Source organism: Gopherus evgoodei, chromosome 2 (genome assembly GCF_007399415.2).
Source record: "Gopherus evgoodei ecotype Sinaloan lineage chromosome 2, rGopEvg1_v1.p, whole genome shotgun sequence".
In the NCBI taxonomy this organism is placed as follows: Eukaryota; Metazoa; Chordata; order Testudines; family Testudinidae; genus Gopherus; species Gopherus evgoodei.
The window spans coordinates 33,066,299-33,088,734 of record NC_044323.1 but is presented as its reverse complement, the minus strand read 5'-3'; the positions used below and the strand labels follow the sequence as shown (position 1 = coordinate 33,088,734).

Below are 22,436 nucleotides of genomic sequence, written 5' to 3'. Positions count from 1 at the left end.
CTGTGGATAAATTATTTCACTTTTCACAAAGACAAGATGCTTTGATATATATTTGGCCTGATTTTCTAAAGTGCTGGATGCTCAGCACTTTGGTAATTTAGTTATGTATTTAACCTGTAAGAGATATTCTACTGATATCTTGTTTATTTACCTGCCTAAATAAGAATTTGGAATTCTAACTTTAGGCTCCTGCTTCTGAAAATGTTAACCTAAGATTTTTAATTTAACTGTATCCCTTTAATACTTCTAAAGCCACATGTATGTATACTGGCAGTTTGGGATGAATAAATGCATGTAAAATTAATCAGTGAACCTCTCTCTCTCTCTCTATCTCTCTGTGTAAATGAGACTGTATTTCAGAGAGTGGGTGTGAGAAGGAAAGTGGTTAAACAGACTGAGTGCGTCTGGGGTATCTATGATGTAAGGCAGCCAAAATATAGTGTGTGTCTGTATATATATATATAAATAAAGGAAGAAAAGTTTGGGCATCAGAGGAGGAAAAGAAGGAAAGCAAAAGGGAAAACTGGGTAACATAAAAGGTATGGGAGAGGGGAGAAAACAGGTTCCTGAGCCCATGTAATCATCTTATCGCTTGCAACATTCAACATGATCAGCATTTCAGATGCTCCATGTTTGGACCTCCCACTTAAATCATTACTGTTCAGAATAGGTTTGGAAAAATATTTAAAATTACAACATTATCAATCCAGAGATAATATAAAATAGTAAATAGTAAATAAATCTACTGTTTGTTCTAAACTAGAGTGTGTGTATGAAGTGCTGCTGTGTCCTGCCGCATACTTTAAGCAGGCACTGATGGTACAAGCAGTGAAGTGAGCCCTGTGTATGTACCTGAGCTATGAGATAATTGTGTTTTTAAAGGGCTGTGAGCGGGACCAAAAGCAGCTCTCTATACCATCATCATCATTATTCTCACAGAGAATCTGAAAGGCACCGTCAGTTCATTCCCTGAAGTAGGGAGGGTCCTGTCCTCTTCTAGAGAGCCTTCTGAGTGGTGAGATCACAACACAGAGACAGGGTTACCACCCACGGCAAGGCCCCAGACCGGAAGTGGAGCAGAACAGTGGACTACGTTTCCCAGAATGCCTCGGGGCGAGGGCACGCAGAAGGCTGAATTGAGACCCGCTGCTGGGAGACATTACAAGAGGGCCTGAGCCCTGGGCAGAGGTAGGTGCCCATGGAGTGTGTGTGACAAACTGCGCGCGCTCTCAATTTGCTACGGGGGCTTCGCGGTGGGGGGAGGGGGAGCAGGACCAGGACCAGCTGCCACTGCCTTGGCTACCGTGTTTGCTCTTAACAGCTGGGGAAAAGGACGACTTGTTATTGTGGGCCTTGTCAACTACCGGGTTGTGCCTAGTGCGGGGGCGAGCTCCGAGGGGCAGTGAGGGGGGGTTCGTTTCGGGGCGGGGGACGAGCTCCGAGGGGCAGTGAGGGGGGGGGTTCGTTTCGGGGCGGGGGACGAGCTCCGAGGGGCAATGAGGGGGGGGGTCGTTTCGGGGCGGGGGACGAGCTCCGAGGGGCAGTGAGGGGGGGGGGGTTCGTTTCGGGGCGGGGGACGAGCTCCGAGGGGCAGTGGGGGGGGTTCGTTTCGGAGCGGGGGCGAGCTCCGAGGGGCAGTGGGGGGGTTCGTTTCGGGGCGGGGGCGAGCTCCGAGGGGCAGTGGGGGGGGGTTCGTTTCGGGGCGGGGGGCGAGCTCCGAGGGGCAGTGAGGGGGTGGCGCGTTTCGGGGCGGGGGACGAGCTCCGAGGGGCAGTGGGGGTGGCGCGTTTCGGGGCGGGGGGCGAGCTCCGAGGGGCAGTGAGGGGTGGCGCGTTTCGGGGCGGGGGGCGAGCTCCGAGGGGCAGTGAGGGGGTTCGTTTCGGGGCGGGGGGCGAGCTCTGAGGGGCAGTGAGGGGGGGCGGGGGGCGAGCTCCGAGGGGCAGTGGGGGGGGGTTCGTTTCGGGGCGGGGGGCGAGCTCCGAGGGGCAGTGGGGGGGTTCGTTTCGGGGCGGGGGGCGAGCTCCGAGGGGCAGTGGGGGGGTTCGTTTCGGGGCGGGGGGCGAGCTCCGAGGGGCAGTGAGGGGAGGCGCGTTTCGGGGCGGGGGGCGAGCTCCGAGGGGCAGTGAGGGGGGGCGGGGGGCGAGCTCCGAGGGGCAGTGGGGGGGTTCGTTTCGGGGCGGGGGGCGAGCTCCGAGGGGCAGTGGACAGGTGGGAGGTCACAGGGAGTTGCGGTGGAGGGGGCAATGGGCAGTGTTGGTTGGGTTGCGGATGGGGAGGGGTGGTGGGAATGAGGGGCTGAGATGTGGGGGGAGTGTTGGACCTTTGCCCCAGTCACTCTCTCCCGAGCGGGGCTGCTCCTGCCGTGGGCGGCGGCACAGGAGCAGTCGCCCATTCCGCTCCCCCTCTCTCCTGTCAGTTGGATGCAGGCGCCTCGGGGAGGGGAAGCTGCTGCTGCGCGGTTCCAGCTGACACATCTCGGGCCCGGCTGCGGCTGAGGAGAAGGCGGGGGCCATGGCGGAGACGGGCTCGGTGCATGAGACCAGGTTTGAGGCGGCCGTGAAGGTGATTCAGAGCTTGCCCAAAAATGGTAAGTGAGTGGGGCTAGAAGGCTTGTGTCAGTGCAAGGCCTGTGGGGCAGCAGCCAGCTGGAGGAGAGGAAACCTGCGGACCCAGACGCTCACCTGCTCCCTTGCCGTCCGGAGCGCGGGCCGATTACAGCATTGCTACTTTCCCAGGAGAGCAGTCACTGACTGTTACTTCGCACCTCCTCTCCCCTCCAGGACGAGATAAACCTGATCCCCCTCACTGCAGCTCTGCCAGGGTAGCCTTGTCCTCCTCCCCATTGTCCCCTCTAGAGCTCTAAACGAAGGTATCTGGCAAGCAGCTGGAATGCAAGGGAGTACCCACCCAGTGGGGCTAGGGAATTATTGACAGATGATGAGGGAACTGTCTGAGTGACACCAGCCATTAAAATGGTGACAGAGCTGTCCCTTACACTGGCCTTCAAGGCCCAAAAGCTTATTCATAACTTATTTGTTCAGCCACTTAAAAACATGGTATCATCTACAATTTTCTGATATTTGCGATTAGTGATTCAATAAATACTGTACTGTAAGGGTTTGCAGGGGCCCAGCAGATCAATTTTAAAATTTGCTTTTAATATTTTTTCCCAATCAGTTCAAAATTTGTTTAATCATTCCTGATGCCATGGAACACATCTCTTTGTCCCTCCAGAGCATGTTAAGCATGCATTTTGTTCATGTAGGAGGTGGTTTGTTGATGTAAACAATGTAGCTTTTACTATCCTACTCATTCCCACTCCACCTTCCTTGCAAAAGTAGGAGAAAGTACTTGCCTTCTTGAAATCCCTAATATGATTTATGACTTCACAGCTATCATTGTGAATTTGTTAGTCTGAAGAGTAAAGAAAGTTATTAAATGTTTGAAGAATTGCGAAAATTGAGGACAAGCCTTCTCTCCCCCCCCCCCCCCCCCCCCGAGTTTTTCTTTGTTGCTATTATCAAATAGATGCTGCTTATCTTACATTAACAGAGAGGCCAAAACCTCAGTTTAAACTAAATTGATTTTGGGAGGGCAAAAATTAAAGGATTACTATCAGCTTTTTTTTTTTAAAAAACTAAATAGATTTCAACTTAAAAGTTGTTTCAGGAGAAATGCCTGAGCGTGAATTCCCTCTGCCAGATAGTCAGTCAGATTTTCCTGTCTGTACAAGTGTTTTCTGTTTTTGAGAAAACCATGACTATACAGAAAGTGTTGTCAAATGCCTAAAGTAAACAAACTGAAGAAATAGTGAAACATTTTGATCTCAAATCTGTCAATTGTTATTTGTTCTAAGTAAAAATAGTTTTTCAAAATCCAGACAAATGTGGTGAAGTTGATTGTGTCCCTTTAAAGTGGTCAGGGTGACTTATTTAGTAGACCCTCTTCTGAACGTGGAGCTTAAAAGTCCAAAGTCATTGATCATGCAGTCCCTTAAACTAGGTCTGAAATTTTCCGTCGATCAGTAAATTTTCGCTCTGGGCCTAATCCAGAAATGTATTAACCCACACCATTTCCATTGACTTCGGAAGGAATTGTGCCTTTGAGGATCTGACCCTTTATCATACTGTGAGTTATAAGAAGTGCAGGTTAATTTCCCACAGAAATATTAAAAATGCGTAAAAAGAGACTAAATGTCTTTAATATCAATTTCCACTGATTTTTAAAATATGTTTTCATTAGGTTCATTCCAGCCATCGAATGAAATGATGCTCAAGTTCTATAGCTTTTATAAGCAAGCAACCCAAGGACCCTGTAACAGTCCAAGACCTGGATTCTGGGATCCTATTGGTAGATATAAATGGTAATTGTGTATGAGAGATTGTTTAGTTATTTGTACTGAAACTTTGTCTAAGAGCATCTTCTCTCTTTTTAAAGACTTCAGTTAACAAAATGTATGTGTGTGTGTGTGTGTGTGTTTCAGAAAGTCCCTTCCCTTGATAATGAAATTGGTATGTATATTGTGGATTTTCCCCCTGTGTTCCAGCTGTTACATTTAAATGATGTATGGTATCTCAGAATTAGGGGAGAGGACATTCCCTTTGCTTCTCAAATTGAGGAGGATGCTGTTTACTGCAGAGGTACTACAATGAGATATGTCCATTTCCTCAACTTCCCAGAATTTAGGGGAGCCCAAATCGGTTTGCAGCTGTAGGGAGGCAGTGCTCTTAGGCTGTGGCAACAAGTTCCTTCCCATCTGACTGCCTATCCTGAGACGGCTCCATTATAGAACAGACAATCTGGGCTCTTACTACAAGTTGGATGGAGAATTTAATAATAGGAAAGACAGGATCAAATGAACTAAGTACAGAACAGAGAGTAAGGGAATCTTGTGTTCTAATCCCAGTTCTGACATAGATTCCCTCTGTGGCTTTTGTCAGATAACTCTGTTTGTACCTTACAGTTTTCCCGTATATAAAATAAAGGTAATACTACTTGCCTAGTTCACAGGCAGTCATGATGATGATTAATGTTAGTAAAGCGCTTTACAAATCCTAAAGTTAATCAATGTGCACACCAAGCTCTTTGGCATTTAGAGAGAGGGAAACTATGGTCTCCAGACCTACGTTGATACAATCATCCCTTGAAAGGCTTTTTAAAAATATAAAAATAGACCTGTACATAATTCTGGTTGTATTTATACATCAGCAGCAATATGTATATGGCTAATATAAAAATACCTTTTTGAAGGTCCCATCTCTTTAAAAACTGATCTTGTCCAGTGCCAAACAGTTGATCAGTGTTAGAATCTGGAATAGAACTTGTCTCCTGACTCAACAGTCCAGTTCTCTGTCTCTGAGTAGATGCCCAATTACCTGATTATGCTCCCAAATCAGCAAGTTTAAATTTTTTATTTTTTATTTTTATTTTTTTTACCACTGCAGACACAATAAAAGACTTTACTTAATGCTGAACTGAAAAACATAGGCAGACCGTGAGTGTTCTGAAGATGTCCATGGTTTTCATTCCTAGGGATGCTTGGAGTGCTTTGGGGGATATGCCCAAAGAAGAAGCCATGATAGCATATGTAGAAGAAATGAAAAAGGTAAGAGTAATTCAAATCTATGAGTCTTCTAAAGTAACTTTATTTCCAGAACATTAGAAAAATAAGGAAAATATTTCACTAGCTGCTACCAAAACTGCAGATTGGATTTCATTCCTGTTGTGAGTTTGCTGAGTTAACTTAACCCTAAACTGTCTGGTGGTGATAGTTTTGAAGTTTAAGAGCTCTAGGGAACCTATTGACATAATGTTTTAAATGACAGGCCCAAATACAATGCAGTTCTGGTAAGTGAGCTGTAGTGAAACACTGGAACTGAAACTGCAGGTGATTCAAACAAACTAGGGAAGGGGAGAGAGAGAGACACTCCAAAGGAAAAAAGCCAAATTTGCAGGAAATATTGCATCTGAATTCTGGTTTGAGATCTGGTTGGACCCTTACACGGAAGAGTCTTGAAGTACTGTATATACTCATTCATAAGCTGAATATTTTTGGTAAAAAAGCAACGCATCAAAGAGCAGGGGTTGGCTTATAAAAGAGTCTACACCAAAATTTGATGATTTTAAACTCTATGGAATCACTGAATTGAATATCTAATACATTGTCGTTTTGTTTACCTGGAGTATCTGCAGGCATAGAGCCCCTCAGCTCTCAGTGGCCACAGTTCGCTGTTCCCAGCCAATGTGCCACTTCCTGCAGCTCCCATTGGCTTGGAATGGCAAACAGCAGCCACTGAGAGCTGAGGGACTCTGTGTCAGTGAATGCTCCAGGTAAACAAAACATCCCAACCCGCCAGCGGCTTACCCTGATGGGCCAGGAGCCAAAGTTTGCCAACCCCTGAAATAGAGGGTCAGCTTATGAAAGGGTCATACAGTTTTTGCTGTTTTTACCTAACCATCTTGGGAGGTCAGCTTATAAACGAACGGGCTAGTGAACAAGTATATACAGTAGTTAATTAACAAAATGGGCTGAACCAAAACTCTGGATCTGAACATCTTTGAACTTTGGAGGCCATTGAGTTAGAACCTAGATTTGAAACTGCCTCTATTTATAGTGTATTTAATATCAGGAGTCTGATCTAGACCCACACAAATGTTTCTGCTCTATTCCCAACAATAGACATTTAAAATTTTTTTAAAACTGTTCCTAGTTATCTTAATGAGCATAATATAAATTCTTAAATAAAGTAGCTGGACAAATTCAGAGTTAAGACTGCCGCTCTGTCCTTAGCTCATCCTGTCTTTTGACTGCAGCCCTTTTGGGAGGTCTCTGAAATGGTTAATGATCTTACATACTTTGAGCTGCAGCATGGAGAAGTGTGTAATTTAATGTAAGTATAGCCAAGTTAGTATTAAGGACAGAGTGCGCAGTTTTCATTCAGAGTATGCTAGCTTTTTTTTCTTAAGTCAGGCTATTAACCTTCTTTAAAGCGCTTTATAACATTTTATGTCTGTTCTACCAACCACCATGTTTTTCCTGCTCTTTAATGACAACTTTTTTTTTTATTTAAGGATAGTCGGCCAAATTCTGTAGTCTTTACTCAAGCAAAACTCTCATTGATTTTAGTGGGAGTTTTAACTGAGTGAGTAATGCAGAATTTGGCCATTCATTACTCCGGAATCTTGTCAATACACTGTCAAAAGACCCACTGAAATAACTAATAGAAGTAGCCTGTTCTCTTCAAAATAACTATCAACGAACAGTACTGTAAATAGTAAAATTAAATGAAATTACTGCCCTTTTGAAGTTTGTCATAAGATAAACTGATAGATGAAATCTCCTCTACCCACATAAAGCCCAAGAATTCTGGCCAGGCATCCTGCTGGGCATGGGGGTTTGCGGGGCTATAGCCACCTCAATATTTGCCAGTCTCCATTTCTTTGGGAAGCTGATTCATGGCTGGCAGGGTGCTAGGGGAGCTCACTTGCTGCTAGAGGTGGCTGTGGCCTAGTGGGAGTCTGCTGAACTGGGGTAGGGGTACAAAGAGCCTATCAGTGCTGGTTCCTTTGGGTCAGGAATGGGAGTTATGGCTGCTGCTGAACAAACATTCATGCTCCTGGGTGCTTGGCTGAAAGAGAGAATGTGCTGACACACACTCTGGCGCACACAGTTTCACATACACTCTCCCTCCAACAGAGCGTCTCACACACCATCTCACTCTCCCGCCTCCGCATGCTCTCTCGCTTGTAATATTATCATTGTTTTTTGTAATCTCTTTGTACTTCCTACTAAAATATACATTCTCTGTAATTTTATTCTTTTCAAAGTTAGATTTAATTTTTTGAGTAGTAATTTCTAAAATGTCTAACCCAGTCCTGGCTGGAGCAATTATCATTATTACTTTTATTGCCATATTGTGCTTTGTCATTCATTATTTAAAGTGATACAGTCCAATAATAGCATCCTTCTAGAATGTAAATTTAGCTTGTATTCACCTTAGCAATGCCAGTTTTTAAAAAAGAAAAAAATTATCTAAACACATAACTTTAGACACTATATAATAACTTAAAATTTTTGCCAAAATAAATGCGGTTACAAGTCTGACACTAATAGTAACGATGGAGTTAAATATTAGAGAGTCACATACATAATTGTGATTGTCAAAAATAAATGCCAAAATAAGTAGAAAAATAAATTCCCTTCTTAATAAAAGAGAGAAACTTTAATTGTGTATGTGAAAATTAAAATAGTTTTTTAGTGGAATGAAAAACAGTTGACTAAAGTAGAGGTGATAATGACAGTAATACAGTGTATCTGTTAGAGAAAGGAATCAGATTTTATTTATTTTTATTTAGCTCTACTAAAAAAGAGTAGTGTAAATAGTGTCAAAAGTATCAAACTTTTCTTTCTGATATCTGTGTTAAGGCTCCAAAACTGATATCCCAAGGCTTACGATTGGGAATATTTAGCTGTATTATCTCCTGATTGTTCTAAATTTACATATAAACTTAAAATATGGCTTTAACTGGTGTTTGTGTATATATATTTTTTCTTTCATTAGGTAGGAATTAGATACAGTGCTCTTGTCAGCTAATTTCTAAGTTATCTGCAAAAACCCTAGACTTTTCAGGTGCCTTACTAGCCTGAGGAATCACAGTTAGAGTAGACATGGGCAGCAGGTATAATGGGGGTGGGGGGAGTGAGGAGTGATGTGGGGGTGGGTGGGGGGTGTCTCATGGGGGTGGGAGGGGAAGGGGCGAGGGGTTTTGCAGGGGAAGGGGAGTGGACTTTGAGGGAGGGGTGGGGACCTGTGGCGGAGCGGGGGTGGAGTGTGATTGGGGGCCACAGCAGAAGAGGCAGGACAGGAAGTTAGCCTCCCCTAGGGGAAGCTTCATTGCCGCCCATTCAATAGACTAAACACCCATCTCCCTTCCTGCCCACTGCCTCCTCCAGCTGCTGCTAAGGATGGAAGACAGAGCCAAAGTAGGGTTGCCAGGAATCCTTTTTGGCTGGGCGATCCAGTCGAAAATTGGGACCCTGGTGGCTCTGGTCAGCACCACCAACTGGGCCGTTAAAAGTCCGGTCAGTGGTGAAGCGGGGCCAAGGCGTGGCTCCCAGAAGTGACTGGCATGTCCCTGCAGCCTCTAGGTGCAGGGGTGGCCAAGAAGGCTCCACGCACTGCCCCTGCCCTGAGCATTGGCCCTACAGCACCCATTGGCTGGGAACTTCAGCCAATGAGAACTGTGGGCGAGGCAGCGCATGAAGCCTCCCTGGCTTCCCCTGCACCTAGGGGCCACAGGGATATGCCAGCCACTTCCGGGAGCCACCTGAGGTAAGTGCTACCCAGAGCCCACACCACCTTCTGCACCCCAGCCCTGAGTTCCTTCTCACACCCAAACTCTCTCCTAGAACCTGCACCCTCTCCCACACTCCAAAACCCTCAGCCCCAGCCTGGGGCCCCCTCGTGCACTCCAAACCTCTCATCCCCAGCCTCACCCCAGAGCCTACAGCCCTGGCTTGAGCTCTCCCACACCCCAAAACCCTGCCCCAGCCTGGTGAAAGTGAGTGAGGGTGGGGAAGAGCGAGTGACAGAGGGAGGGGGGATGGAGTGAGCAGGGGCTGGGTCTCAGAGAAGGGATGGGGCCTTGGGGCAGAGCAAGGGTGTTTTGATTTTCTGCAGTCAGAAAGTTAGCAACCCTAAGGCAAAGATATCCCAGTAATGCCTCCGACAGTACCTGTACTCTAGGGGTGGGCAACCTATGGCACGCGTGCCAAAGACAGCACGCAAGCCGATTTTTAATGGCACGCTGCTGCCTGCCGGAGCAGTGTGCCATTAAAAATCCTGCCCAGTCCGGCCTGCTCTTCTCCCACCCACCCCCCACGGGGGCAGAAGCACAGGCGTGCAGGGGTGGGCAAATGGCCCCACTCTCCAAGCACGGTAAGCCGCAGGGTCCGTGCTCTTGGGCCAGAGCGTCCGACCGAGTGCAGCAAGCTGACGGCTTCTCTCCCGCCTTCCCCTGTTCCCTGGAGCCATGCCGCCGCGTGTGCTGTGCTCAGGGAGCCAGGGCTGCTTGCTTCCGTGGGGCAGTGTTTGGCTCCACAGGGAGGCAGACATGCTCCCACCTCCTCTGAAGCCATGCCGCCACGCGCGCAGTGCTCTGAGGGGTGGGGCTGCCCGCTCCTGTGGGGCAGCGTGTCTGACTCTGCACGGATCAGAACATGCTGCAAGGAGCCTCATGCTAAGGGATCTGGGGCCGGGAGGGTTGGATAAGGGGTGGGGGCAGTCGGGACAAGGAGCAGTGTGGGTTGGATAGGGGTTGGGATCCTGGGCGGGGTGATTAGGCGTGGGGGGGGGTCTCTGGAGAGGGCAGTCAAGGAGCAAGTGGGGTTGGATGGGGCCTGGGAGTCCCAGGGTCTGGAGAGAAGAAGCGGGGGTCCCGGCTGCAGGCCCTACTCAGCCTGCTGCCGGCCTAGGTGAACAGAACTCCGGACCAGCAGTGGGCTGAGCGGGCCGGCAACGTAAGATCAACATTTAAATTTTAAATGAAGCTTCTTAAACATTTTGAAAACCTTGTTTATTTTACAGTATGAAACTAGTTTAGTTATATAATATATAGACTTACAGAGAGAGACCTTCTGAAAAACATTAAAATGTGTTACCGGCACGTGAAACCTTAAATTAAGGTGAATAAATGAAGACTTGGCATACTACTTCTGAAAGGTTGCCGACCCCTATTGTACTCATTTAACCCTCTCTAGCACCGAGGCCCTCTGCTCCAGAATGACTGCAGTGTGAGTTGTTTTATTATGGCTCTGAATCTCCAAATCTTCCAAATATCCAGCTTTGCTGTGTGCAAAAGGGTATTTTAAAAATAACAGTATGTTCTCCAATTTAAAGTAATTAGCTATTACTATTATTTAATCAGTAATTTTTTCCCAGAACTTTGCATTTGTTGGTGATGGTTATTAGTTTATTTATTGGCTTAGTTTTGTTCCTATTGACTTTCTGTGAATAAATGTTGCACTAGTAAGCTGCCATAGCTGAAGTTTAAAATGGATCTGTCTGTATATATTTTTATTCTCCCTTTTGAGGATAACCTGATAAAACACACACACACGTGTGCCCACAAGATGTATAGGGCAGCCCACCTCAGCCCCCCCCACCAGGAAGAGCCTTTGATTCTGGCTCTGTGCAGAAAAGGTATGGAGTGGCTGAGCAGGTGAAATTCACCCACCTTACCCAAACACAAGATTAGTGATTAGGTTTACTTTGCAGCTTCCCTACTGCCAAGGCTGAAGTAAGACTGAGACAAGAGCCACAGTCCTTCCACCCCAATAGTGCTCACCTGTATAAATACATTTTCAAAAGGACTTCCACCACACAACTCCTATTCAAATTTGTCATGGCTAAAGCCCAATGTGATTCTGAGAACTGTCCAGATTACGTGGGTGGTTTTTGCGAGATGTGTGGAGGAGCAGCAGTGACATTTATATTTAAGTTTGATGCAATTTTTTCAATTGAGTTGAAAGCACAGAATGTAGATGTAAATGCACTGCAAACCAAGGTAGGCTGTGACAAAGTTTTAATTTTCTACAGCTGTATAAAAGAAAAGGTGGTACAAGGTATCTGATCTCTCTTGCTAATTTCCAGCAGTGTATCTGAACAGTTTACATGTTTCCCCCTTCAGAATATAGAGTAATGTGTTTTGTTTATGCACAAAATGGATTGGAAACTCACTGAAGCTACTCTTTAATGGGAGTGTTGCTTTTTTGATAACTTGTGATTGGTTTGCAAAACTAGTTTTGATTGCTATTGTTGCCACTTGCCAGTCAGCCTGGAGTTTTGCATGTCAAGAGTTGGCAATGGCTGCTGTTTCCTGCTGATCTGTATGGTGCTTTTGCTTGTAGATGGTTTAGTATAGCTTCTTTTGCCGCTACTTGCGACCTTGCCTGGTGCCTTGTCTGAGGTGGGCTTACCATAGCTACTGCTGCTGTTTTATAGGAAGAGGGTTTGCTGCTACTGTTGCCTGCATCTTTTCCTGGAATTATTACTGTGACGGGTTGGATCACAGAAACCCCCTTGGGAGCTGCCAACTGATGTGCCAAGACTACTTCTGCTCATGCTTTCCCTGCCAGCTTGGGACCCCAGCACACTGTCTTGTTGAGCCAGACACGCCAGTCTGCTCCAGCACAGACCCAGGGTCTGAATTGCTTGCCCCAAAGCTGCAGACTTAACTGAAAGCAACTTACAGAAGTGCTCCTGTCTTTAACACTCAGATGTCCAGCTTCCAATGGGACCCAGCCCCAAATAAATGTGTTTTACCCTGTATAAAGGTTATACAGAGTAGACTCATACATTGTTTGCCCTCTGTAACACTGAGAGAGAGATATGCACAGCTGTTTGCACCCCCCCCCCCAGGTATTAATACATACTCTGGGTTAATTAATAAGTAAAAAGTGATTGTATTAAATACAGAAAGTAGGATTTAAGTGGTTCCAAGTAGTAATAGACAAAACAGTGCTTTATCTTGCAAAATAAAACAAAACACTCAAATCTAAGCCTAATACAGCAATACAATTGAGTACAGATAAAATCTCACCCTGAAAGATGTTTCAGTAAGTCACTTTCACAGACTGGATGCCTTCCTAGTCTGGGCACAATCCTTTCCCCTGGTACAGCCCTTGTTCCAGCTCAGGTGGTAGCTAGGGGTTTCCTCATGATGGCTCCTCACTTTGTTCTGTTCCATCCACTCATATATCTTTTGCATAAGGTGGGAATCCTTTGTCCCTCTGGATTCTTCCCCCCCGCCGTGGAAAGGCACCTGGTTAAAGATGGATTCTAGTTCAGGTGACATGATCACGTGTCACTGTAAGACTTCATTATCCGCTTGCCAGCACACATGTATACAGGAAGACTTACAGGTGAAAGACAGCCATCTGCAGTCAATTGTCCTGGTTAATGGGAGTGATCAAGATTCCAAACCACCATTAATGGCCCACACTTTGCATAATTACAATAGGCCCTCAGAGTTATATTTCATATTTCTAGTTTCAGATACAAGAGTGGTACATTTATACAAATAGGATGATCACGCTCAGTAGATTATAAACTTACAAGAGACCTTTTGCATGAAGCATATTCCAGTTACATTATGACAGGTTCAGAGTAGCAGCCATGTTAGTCTGTAACTGGAAAAAGAACAGGAGTACTTGTGGCACCTTAGAGACTAACAAATGTATTTGAGCATAAGCTTTCGTGGGCTACAGACATTAGACAGAACAGAGATGGCAGAGAAGATACTGAAACTGGCAACACAAAGTAATAAGCCTGCCAAATCTTAACACTGACTTTCAATTTTATAATCCATTTGGGTGGCTTTTGCTGACTCCCCCTTTTAAGCAATTGCGACGTTGCACTCTATATGATTTCTTTGAAAGTGGGCTGTAGCCCACGAAAGCTTATGCTCAAATACATTTGTTAGTCTCTAAGGTGCCACAAGTACTCCTGTTCTTTTTCCAGTTACATTAGTGTATTTTCATAAAATCATATAGAGTGCAACGTCGCAATTGCTTAAAAGGGGGAGTCAGCAAAAGCCACCCAAATGGATTATAAAATTGAAAGTCAGTGTTAAGATTTGGCAGGCTTATTACTTTGTGTTGCCAGTTTCAGTATCTTCTCTGCCATCTCTGTTCTGTCTAATGTCTGTTTGACTGCACATCTTGCTGTGACATGAATGCCTGTTCTGGTGCTAGGGTGTGTTGGATTAGTAAACTGAAAACCTGGTCCAGCTCCTACTGGCTTCAAGGGAGCAGTGTTGGACCCTAATTTTCTGTCTCGATCATGTGATTTTTGGACTGTCCTTACTTTGATTCTGTCCCTCTAATTTGGGGGGCTTTTTGTTATGGACAGTGACTTTACTTTTTTCTTTATATATGCGGCTGGTAAATTAGAAGGGCACAATGGGCACCTCATAACATGGTGCCTGCACCCAGCCAAAGAGGATGGGATATGTCGAATGAAAAGAACATTCTGTTTGGAAGGAGCTCCCTCAGTTTCATTTTCCCCAAAGAAAAACTGATTAAAAAGCACGTTGCACATGATCACGCCCACCTGTCTCAAACTTCTGCCTGATTTAGTTTGAAATTGTTGAGATAATAAACACTGGAATTTGTAATTGATGTGCTGCTGGAGTCCCTTAACTACAATAAACAGTGCTTTTTAAAAATCCTGAAGTTGTTTTGCTTTTAGTTGAGATTATGGTCTATTACTTGGTGAATGGGGTTGCTATATAATGCTAAAATGCAGAGTTGCACAGAGTGTTATAAAATTTATTTTGTTACATGTTATTGCTCTATGAGTATTGCAGTGAACATAAGGAAATTTGGCACCAAGTTAAATAAAATGAATCATTAATATATTGTTTCACAAGACATTTTGTATTTTGGACTTGTACAGATTCTTGAGAGTATGCCAATGACGGAGAAAGTTGAAGAATTACTACAAGTGATAGGCCCATTCTATGAAATAGTAGAGGATAAAAAGAACAGAGGATCTGGCCTAACATCAGGTTTGAATAAATACCTCCTCCTTATTTTGTACTGCAAATAGTAATATAAAAATCAGACTCTCTTAACTAACTTATTTTTCATTCTCAGTTTAATTTCTATAAATAGTTATTTAAAGCTAAATGTTGCATCTTTCTGTTTCATTCCTTTATCATATGCCAGTCCGACTGGAGAAAGTTTCTAAATATTTAGAAGATAGGAATGATAAATTCTGTGTAAATCCATCTGTTTCATTGTTTTATGTGCTGTAATTCCCTGCAACACCTGAGACTTCTGGGTTTGTCACCATTAATTTTTATTTAAAAATAAAAACACTACAGGAAGATCCAATAGCATGTTTGGGAATTTAACCAAATGTTTTCAGAGCTGGAGAGGAAAACTTCACTGCAGAGCCTCTGTTTGCTGAGAGAGAATTAAAAAAAAAAAATCCAGTTTCTGCTTCTCTGTTTATAAGAACAGCCTTTTAAATTCCGCCTTTCTTCTGCATCCCACATGTGGATACGTGCAGGCAAGCTGTGTGGTGTAGTTGGCAGTCTGTTTATTCTGTCATCCAACTTGAGGAACTTTTTTTTTTTCTCTCCTGCAATTTTAAAAAAGGTTATTTATACCTCAGTACAAGTCTGCATGGGATTTCATAGACAAATAATAAAGGACCTGTAATCTCCTCCCCTGTACTTGCAGTTTGCATTGTCCAATGATCGAGTTCAAGGGAGAACGGACTAGTCTAACAGTCTGTGAATATCTGACAGGTGGCAAACCTAGTAATTTCATAGTTATGTAAAAAGACACTGTGGCAACTATTTTACAACATTGTTGTAGTTCATAGTTGATTCTATTAAAATGTTTTCATAATTAGACTGTTTAAACATTACAGGGAAGCTTGTCTGTCTACATCTTGCTTTAAGAGTTTAAAACCTGGCTAAAGCTTCAAGATAAAGTTATATGTAGCCTATGTTTGGAAAAAAAAATAAAAAATTAATCTGTTCTACAGTTTAATTTTTATATATTTTTTAAATAACTTGACAAACTGGTTTTAAGCGCTTTTTGCATTTTTACAACTCAAAATTGGCTTTGCTTAATTGCCAAGGTTTAAGCCAATCAATTATATGTTTAAATAGTTTTTTCATATTTTAGAGAAAAAAATAATGGCTGAATTTTTAAATGGCCACTTTAAACGCAGGGTCACTTTTTTCAACTAAAACTGCATATGCTTCAGGTCTGGTATTTAATGAGCTTGCCTGGCAGCTGGATTGACAGGCAAGATTGTAACAGAGTATCTGCAGATTCAGGTCAGTGATATGCATAATAAGGATTGACTCACTTGGAATCTATGGTACAGAGTGCCAAAAGCCACTTTTTAAAAAGTAGCTAAATCTAAACTAACAGAGAATCGTAGAAACTAAAGACAGAAAAGACCAAGTAGATCACCTGGATCGAAGTACAATGGATCCTAAATTTGTTACTCCAACAAGTGTGTGGTGTTAACATCAGAAAATTTACCTTCATTTAAATAACATTATTGATGCAAACTAACCATATCAAGAAAATTCAAAATTGAAGTTCAAGTTTTAGACTTATCTGGCTCTATCAATATTGTAACAGATGTGGTACATAGCATGTACAAATCGGAAGCTCTGTAACATGAAACTTTAGTATAGGTTTAGATAGTGAATTTCTTTTCAATTTTGTCAAAAAATTATTACATTGGGGATGTGAAGAGATCCTTCCCTGACTCCCTCCCCAGTCCACGAAGAAATTAATATTTTAGTAATAAGCTATAAATACCAATTAGTACTTACAATATTATTCTTTTAATAATCTGAGTCCAGTGTCTTAGCCTTCGGTCTGCTCTGCCTTCGTTGAGTCCCTCCTCCCCATTTTTCTTCCATATTAATTTTTTTACTGTTCCACTTTGAGGAAAACTCAGGAAGCTTGATAACAGCAAAGGTAAGGTTTATGCTCCTCACTCTTTCACCAAGCTCACAATCTTTCTGTTTTTCCATTTCCTTCCACTTCTCCCATGTATCCTGGGAATTGTAGTTCCTAGACTCAAGGTTATAGGACTCACATAGGAACAAAACTTAACAAACACAATCTGGGGTAGCTATGTGCACCTAGATAGCTACAACACACAGTCCCCTTTAAAATAATAATTGTAAAACTTTTAATAGTCGCTTCCAAACCATCACTTAAGTCCAGTAACAAAGTCTTCCAATCTTTTCGGAAGTCTCCTTTGTCCAACACTGCTAATACCCAGAGAGGCAGGAATGAGACTAGGTGAGGGAGCAGTTCCTACTAGTATAAATTGTTCATCACTGTCGGTTTCATTGATGTTCTCTAGTCCAAGGTGGAAATTGTGATTCTCTTCAGTGGCAAGCTGATGAACTGTGGATAGTCTTGAAATATTCTATTTCTTTCCATTTATGAATACAGCAGAATCTTCTCAGATTTGTTATCTGTAGATGACATGAGTATCTAGAATACCATTTTTTGACTCTCCATGGGAGCTTCACATGAACAAAATTTTCAGTTTAAAACTTGTGAGGTTTAGCACCTTTCTTATGATCTACATATTGTCTGTATTTCCTTTTTATTCTTAACACATCCATGAATAGTTTCACCTGAAGGTTCGGTTGAAAAAGGAGACTGTATAAACATTTGACAGATAGTAAGTCACATATTGGCCTTACATCCTCTAACAGTTTGAAGGATGATGCTCTTCGCCATTGTAGTGGTCCTGTAAGCAAACAGTGTTTCACATAAAGCTTTTTTTCCATGATCTCATTTGCAAACTGGTAAATTCCAGACTTTCTTTCACCAGTCTATTCATTCTCTCAACTACACCATTAACTCTCGGCTGGTATAAAAAAACTTTTGTGCTTGATACTGTTGCTACTGAAGTATTGTTGCATTTCAGCAGAGGTTAATTGCATTCTATTGTCAATTATCAATTCCTTGGGAAATCCTTCTCGGCCAAAGACTGATCACATGAACTTAATCACTGTTTCAGCAGTAACCATTCTAGTGAATGTAGCTTCCAGCTGCTTTGAATGATTGGAACTGTTAATCTTAATGGCAATTTGGTCTCTGATTATTTCAGCTGTAAAACTGGCAAATTCACAGGTTGTATTCAGCTTATGTAATGCAGTTGCATAGTGGTTAATGGGCTCGTGAAACATCTATGCAGGAATAGAACTTGAACTGTTCAACATTTAGTAGAAGATTAAAATGATCATCCAGGGCTCAGAGAGCAGCATCATATGGAGTCTCATCTTGCAGTATGTCAGTAAGAGGAGAGAGATGCCTGAAGATTCGTTGCCCATCAGGACTAAGGCAATAAAGCAGTAAGCCTTTCCACTTTTCTGGTACGTAAGCAGAAGTTTCTATAGCAAGTGTATAGTTGCTGAAGTAAGACTTCCATTGTTTCCATGGGAGCAACTCTTTTGGGATAGGCATAAAGAACGGCGGAGGTAAAACTTGCGTGATGGTAATAAGTTTGGTGGAAGCAAATTGGAGACATCAAGTGAACTGAGCAAGAAACTTGGAGAAGAATCAGCTGGTAAGAAATGCTGGTCACGGAAATGGCTGACTGGACCTGTATTTGTTCTTTGTGCAGCTGGGGGTATTCAGAACTGCAGAGGAATGCTTCAGCGTGAAAAATGAGGACTGTGGAAAAAATACACTGCCCCTTTAAATACAGTAACTCCCTACTTAATGTCCTCTCGCTTAATGTTATTTTGATCTTACATCCCTGCTCAATTATAGAACATGCTCCATTTAAAGTTGTGCAATTCTTCTCTATAACCTTGTTTGGCTGCTTGCTTTGTCCACAGCTGGCTGCCCCCCATCAGCTCCCCTACAAACCCCCTACAATGCCTCCTGCCCTCTGGCAAACCCTACAGATCAGCACCTTCCCCCTCCTGCCCACAGCAATCAGCTGGATTGTGGTCTTAAGGGGAGAAGAGCAAGGATGCGGCACACCTGCCCCCTCCCTCCCTTGCCACCTGCACACAGCAATCAGCTGGCTTGCGGTTTTCAGGAGGCAGGGGAGGAGCGAGGATGTGGTGTGCGGAGTAAAGCGGGGGGAGAAGAGGCGGGTTGGGGTGGGGGATTGGGGGAAGGGGTGGTGTGGGCAGGCTGAGGGTTGAGCTCCCAGCCCCTGGTGCTTGCAGAGTAGGGAAAGCTGCTGCTGCACAATGTGCTTCTTCAAGCCTACAGCACTTTCAGCCTCCTTGCCTGTTTCATTGTCTCCAGTGCCTGCGTGGGGTAAGACGGGGGCATCTCCCAACTACAGTACTATACTGTATGGCAAAAAAATAATTCCCTGGAACCTAACCCTCTTTACATTCATTCTTATGGGGAAATTGGATTTGCTTAACATCATTTCACTTAGTCGCATTTTTCAGGAACATAACTACAACGTTAAGTGAGGAGTTACTGTCTTTTCAGCAAGTTGCAGTTGCAGACAGCAGCAGGCTACAGGCAAGTGGAGTTTCATTGAGAGCAGCAATAGTAAGTCAGAGCAGCAGGGAATCATGAGTTCTGGTTCTGTGATTCTATGCTCATCGCCAGATTCTTGTGTACCTGAACATCTTTGAGGAAAACTCAGGAAGCTTGATACATAATTGGTTAAACAACTGCAAACAAAGAGTAACTATTAATGAAATGATGTCAGATTAGGGATCTGTTCTGGGCCCAGTGTTGTTTAACATCTTTATTAATGACCTGAATGTAGGAATACAGAGCATACTGATCAAATCTGCAGATGAGACAAAGCTAAGGGGGGTTTTCCAACACTTTGAACAATAGAGCTAAAATTCAGAGGGATCTTGATAAATTGGAGAACAGGGCTATAGTCAACAAAATGAAATTCAGTAAAGACATATATAAGTTCTACACTCATGGAGGAAAAAACAAATGCACAAATACAAAATGATTTGGCAGCAGCACTGCTGAGAAGGATCTGGGAATTGTGGTAGATCACAACCTCAACACGAAACAGCAATGTGATGCTGTTGCAAAAAAAATCAAATGCAATTTTAGGCATTAACAAGGAATAGCGTGCAAGTCATGGGATGCAATAGTACCGCTCTACTTGGCACTGGTTAGGCCTCAGCTGGAGTAATGTGTCCAGTTTTGGGCACCATTGTATAGAAAGGATGTGGAGAAATGAAAGGAGCCAGAGGCTAGCGACAAATTGATCAAAGGGATGGAATGCAGGCCATATGAGCAAAGGCTGAAGGAACTGGGTATGTTTTGTTCAGAAAAGAGATTGAGGGGGGACATGATAGCATTCTTCACATGCTTCACTACAGGAAAAAAGATGATGGGGGAAAAAGTTGTTCTCTCTTGCCACAGGGCAGGACAAGAGGCAATGGGTTCAAACTACAGCATCACAGTTTTAGATTAAATCTCAGGAAAAACTTTCTAACTGTAAGAACAATGGAACAGATTGCTTAAGAAGGTTGTGAAGCTCCTTTGCTGGAGGTTTTCAAAAGGAAGCTGGATAGCCATCTGTCTTCAATGGTTTAGACTCAACAAATCCAGCATCTTGGCAGGGAGTTGGCCTAGAAGACCCTTGTGGTCCTTTCTAACCTTGTGGTTCTATGCTGACAGCAAAGGTAAGGTGTATTCCCCTCACTCTTTCACAGGGCTCACACTCTTTCCTTCTTTTTCTCCTTTTTGTTTCTCCCTGTCCCCGATGCTTCCTGGGAATTATAGTTCCTGGACTCAAAGCTACAGGAACTACCTAGAAATAAACTTTAGAAATACAAACCGGGGTAGCTGTCTTCACCTAGCTAGATACAACATTTAATCTCAGTACTTTGCCTAAAAACTGGACACGTCTCCCTTAAAGGCACATCAGTGTAACTCTTGAATTAGTGAAAGATGGCAGCAGAATCATGGTTCACAACTTTGGCTTGCCAAGGTGTTTCCTGTAGCTCATTGATGGCCTCGATTACTGTGGAGTTTAAGCTTTTGACTTTTTTTTCCATTGACGTTTCTGCTCCTTGTGCTTGCAAAGGAAACCTTCCAAATGTGAACTGCTGCAGTACTGTCACTGAGTGTACAGAGGATTCTGAACTGTGTGAACTCCCTCATGTCATCTAACTGAAGAGTTAGCCAGTTTCACGCTTCAGAGTTATTTCTGTTTAAATGACCAGTAGTAATATAGCTAATCAACATTTATCTAATATGTTTAGACAGACAGCACAGAAGACAGCCTATTAGGTCTGTGGAATACAATCCTCAGCCTTGGGCTAGTAACCTTTACCTCTGGAGAAGTAGAATACCAGCCAGCGTGGGTAGTGGGAGGAGAGTAGACAACCCCACTCTCTACCTGGAAGGTAGATAGTCTGAATAGATCAAGGAGTCTTAGCAACATTTATCCTGGGAAGTTTGTTTATGTTGAAGGCTCATTCTGCTGCTAACTCTGCAGGGCTCTGAGTATTCCTTCCTCTGCAAGTATTAAGTCACTTCTTGATTATCGACAGTGCACCAAAATATTTTCAGTTATATAAAAATGCTCAACTTCAGAGAAGAATGTGAACCCTTTGCTTGCAGCTGTTATGGTTTTAAAAGGGAATGAGCAACTTGGTTTGCAGCTGCTGTAGCAGCAGAGGGCAGAACATTGGTGAAGGACGTCTTTGTTTTTAGCTGCAATATTACTACTTCCAATAGATGACGTTTTCCATTTTCTCACTTCCTAACAAATGCTCAAAAAATGTGACAGTCAGTCCTATGCTGACTAGATCAGGAAGTTTCTATAAAATCATGCATGGTGTGGACAAAGTGAATAAGGAAGTACCCCTTCACATAACACAAGAACAAGGGGTCACCTAATGAAATTAATAGGCAGCAGGCTTATAACAAAAAGAAGCACTTCTTCATACAATGCACTGTCAACTTGTGGAACTCGTTGCCAGGGGGTGTTATGAAGGCCAAAAGTATAACTGAGTGCAAAGAAGAATTAGGTAAGTTCATGGAGGGGTAGGTCCATCAATGGCTATTGGCCAAGATGATCAGGAATGCAGTCCCATGCTCTGGGTGTCCCTAAGCCTCTGACTGCTAAATGCTGGGACTGGATGACGGGCTGGATCATGTGATGATTGGCCTGTTATGTTAGTTCCCTCTGATGCATCTGGCATTGGCCACTGTCGGAAGGACTATTGATTGTGACCCAATATGGACATTCTTATGTTCTAGTGTTAAAATAACATTGATCCAATGGTTCAGAGACTTTCAGCAGCACAAAAGAGTTCAAGTTTTTTGAACATTCACTGCCAGCTGAGCCTGAAGAACTGAAGTCAAATATTAGCTAGAATTGATTCTATTACAGTTATCTGATCCAGGTTTCATGGAAGAATTTTTTTTTTTTTTGATTTTTCTGTAAATGCTGGGCAAGTGACAGATGTTCAGAGTTACAAAGCTGGCTCATTTCTATAACCTTCTTTGACTCTACTTATTTGTGAACAAGACTTCTTATTGTGAATCTGAATAAATCTAAACAGCAGTCACCTAATCAGCTCCATTTCATAATGTTCATAGCCACCTCTAAGTTTTAGCCAGACCTGCAAGAAATTAGCTTCAGTGAAGCAGTCTCCTAATTGATAGAATTTTCCCTGTACGCTAAAACACAGTCTGTTTAAAATGCTATTTTTGTACACTTACAGTGCTTTATAAATTAAAAATAACTGTGTGCCTTTACATTAATTAAAACTCCATATAAACCTATATGAAAATTAGGTGTGGACTTCATTGCTGGTAGAGGTTGTGCACCGCATGGCTGTATAACATCATGAAGCGCACTCACCTTTACACTCCCCTTAGAAGCAGAGCATGGTACCACTGTAGTACTGTTAGGCCCTGT

The 22,436-nt window shown here is 43.3% G+C and overlaps 1 protein-coding gene across 7 annotated transcripts in view; it reads left to right on the top strand.

The window, feature by feature from the left end:
• The first annotated feature begins 1,088 nt into the window (after positions 1-1,088).
• The window catches only part of ACBD5 (acyl-CoA binding domain containing 5), a 67,894-nt gene continuing 46,546 nt past the window's right edge, over positions 1,089-22,436 (top strand). For 3 of the 7 annotated variants that reach the window (XM_030550303.1, XM_030550302.1, XM_030550306.1), the window contains exons 1-6: positions 1,089-1,188; positions 2,417-2,587; positions 4,243-4,363; positions 5,533-5,605; positions 14,457-14,568; positions 14,729-14,761. In XM_030550303.1, the coding sequence (XP_030406163.1) occupies positions 2,512-2,587; positions 4,243-4,363; positions 5,533-5,605; positions 14,457-14,568; positions 14,729-14,761 (415 nt within the window). In that variant the 5' untranslated portion in view covers positions 1,089-1,188; positions 2,417-2,511. Of the gene's footprint in view, positions 1,189-2,416; positions 2,588-4,242; positions 4,364-5,532; positions 5,606-14,456; positions 14,569-14,728; positions 14,762-22,436 lie in introns of those variants that run through there. The other 4 variants (XM_030550305.1, XM_030550309.1, XM_030550307.1 and 1 more) reach the window with 3 other exon arrangements.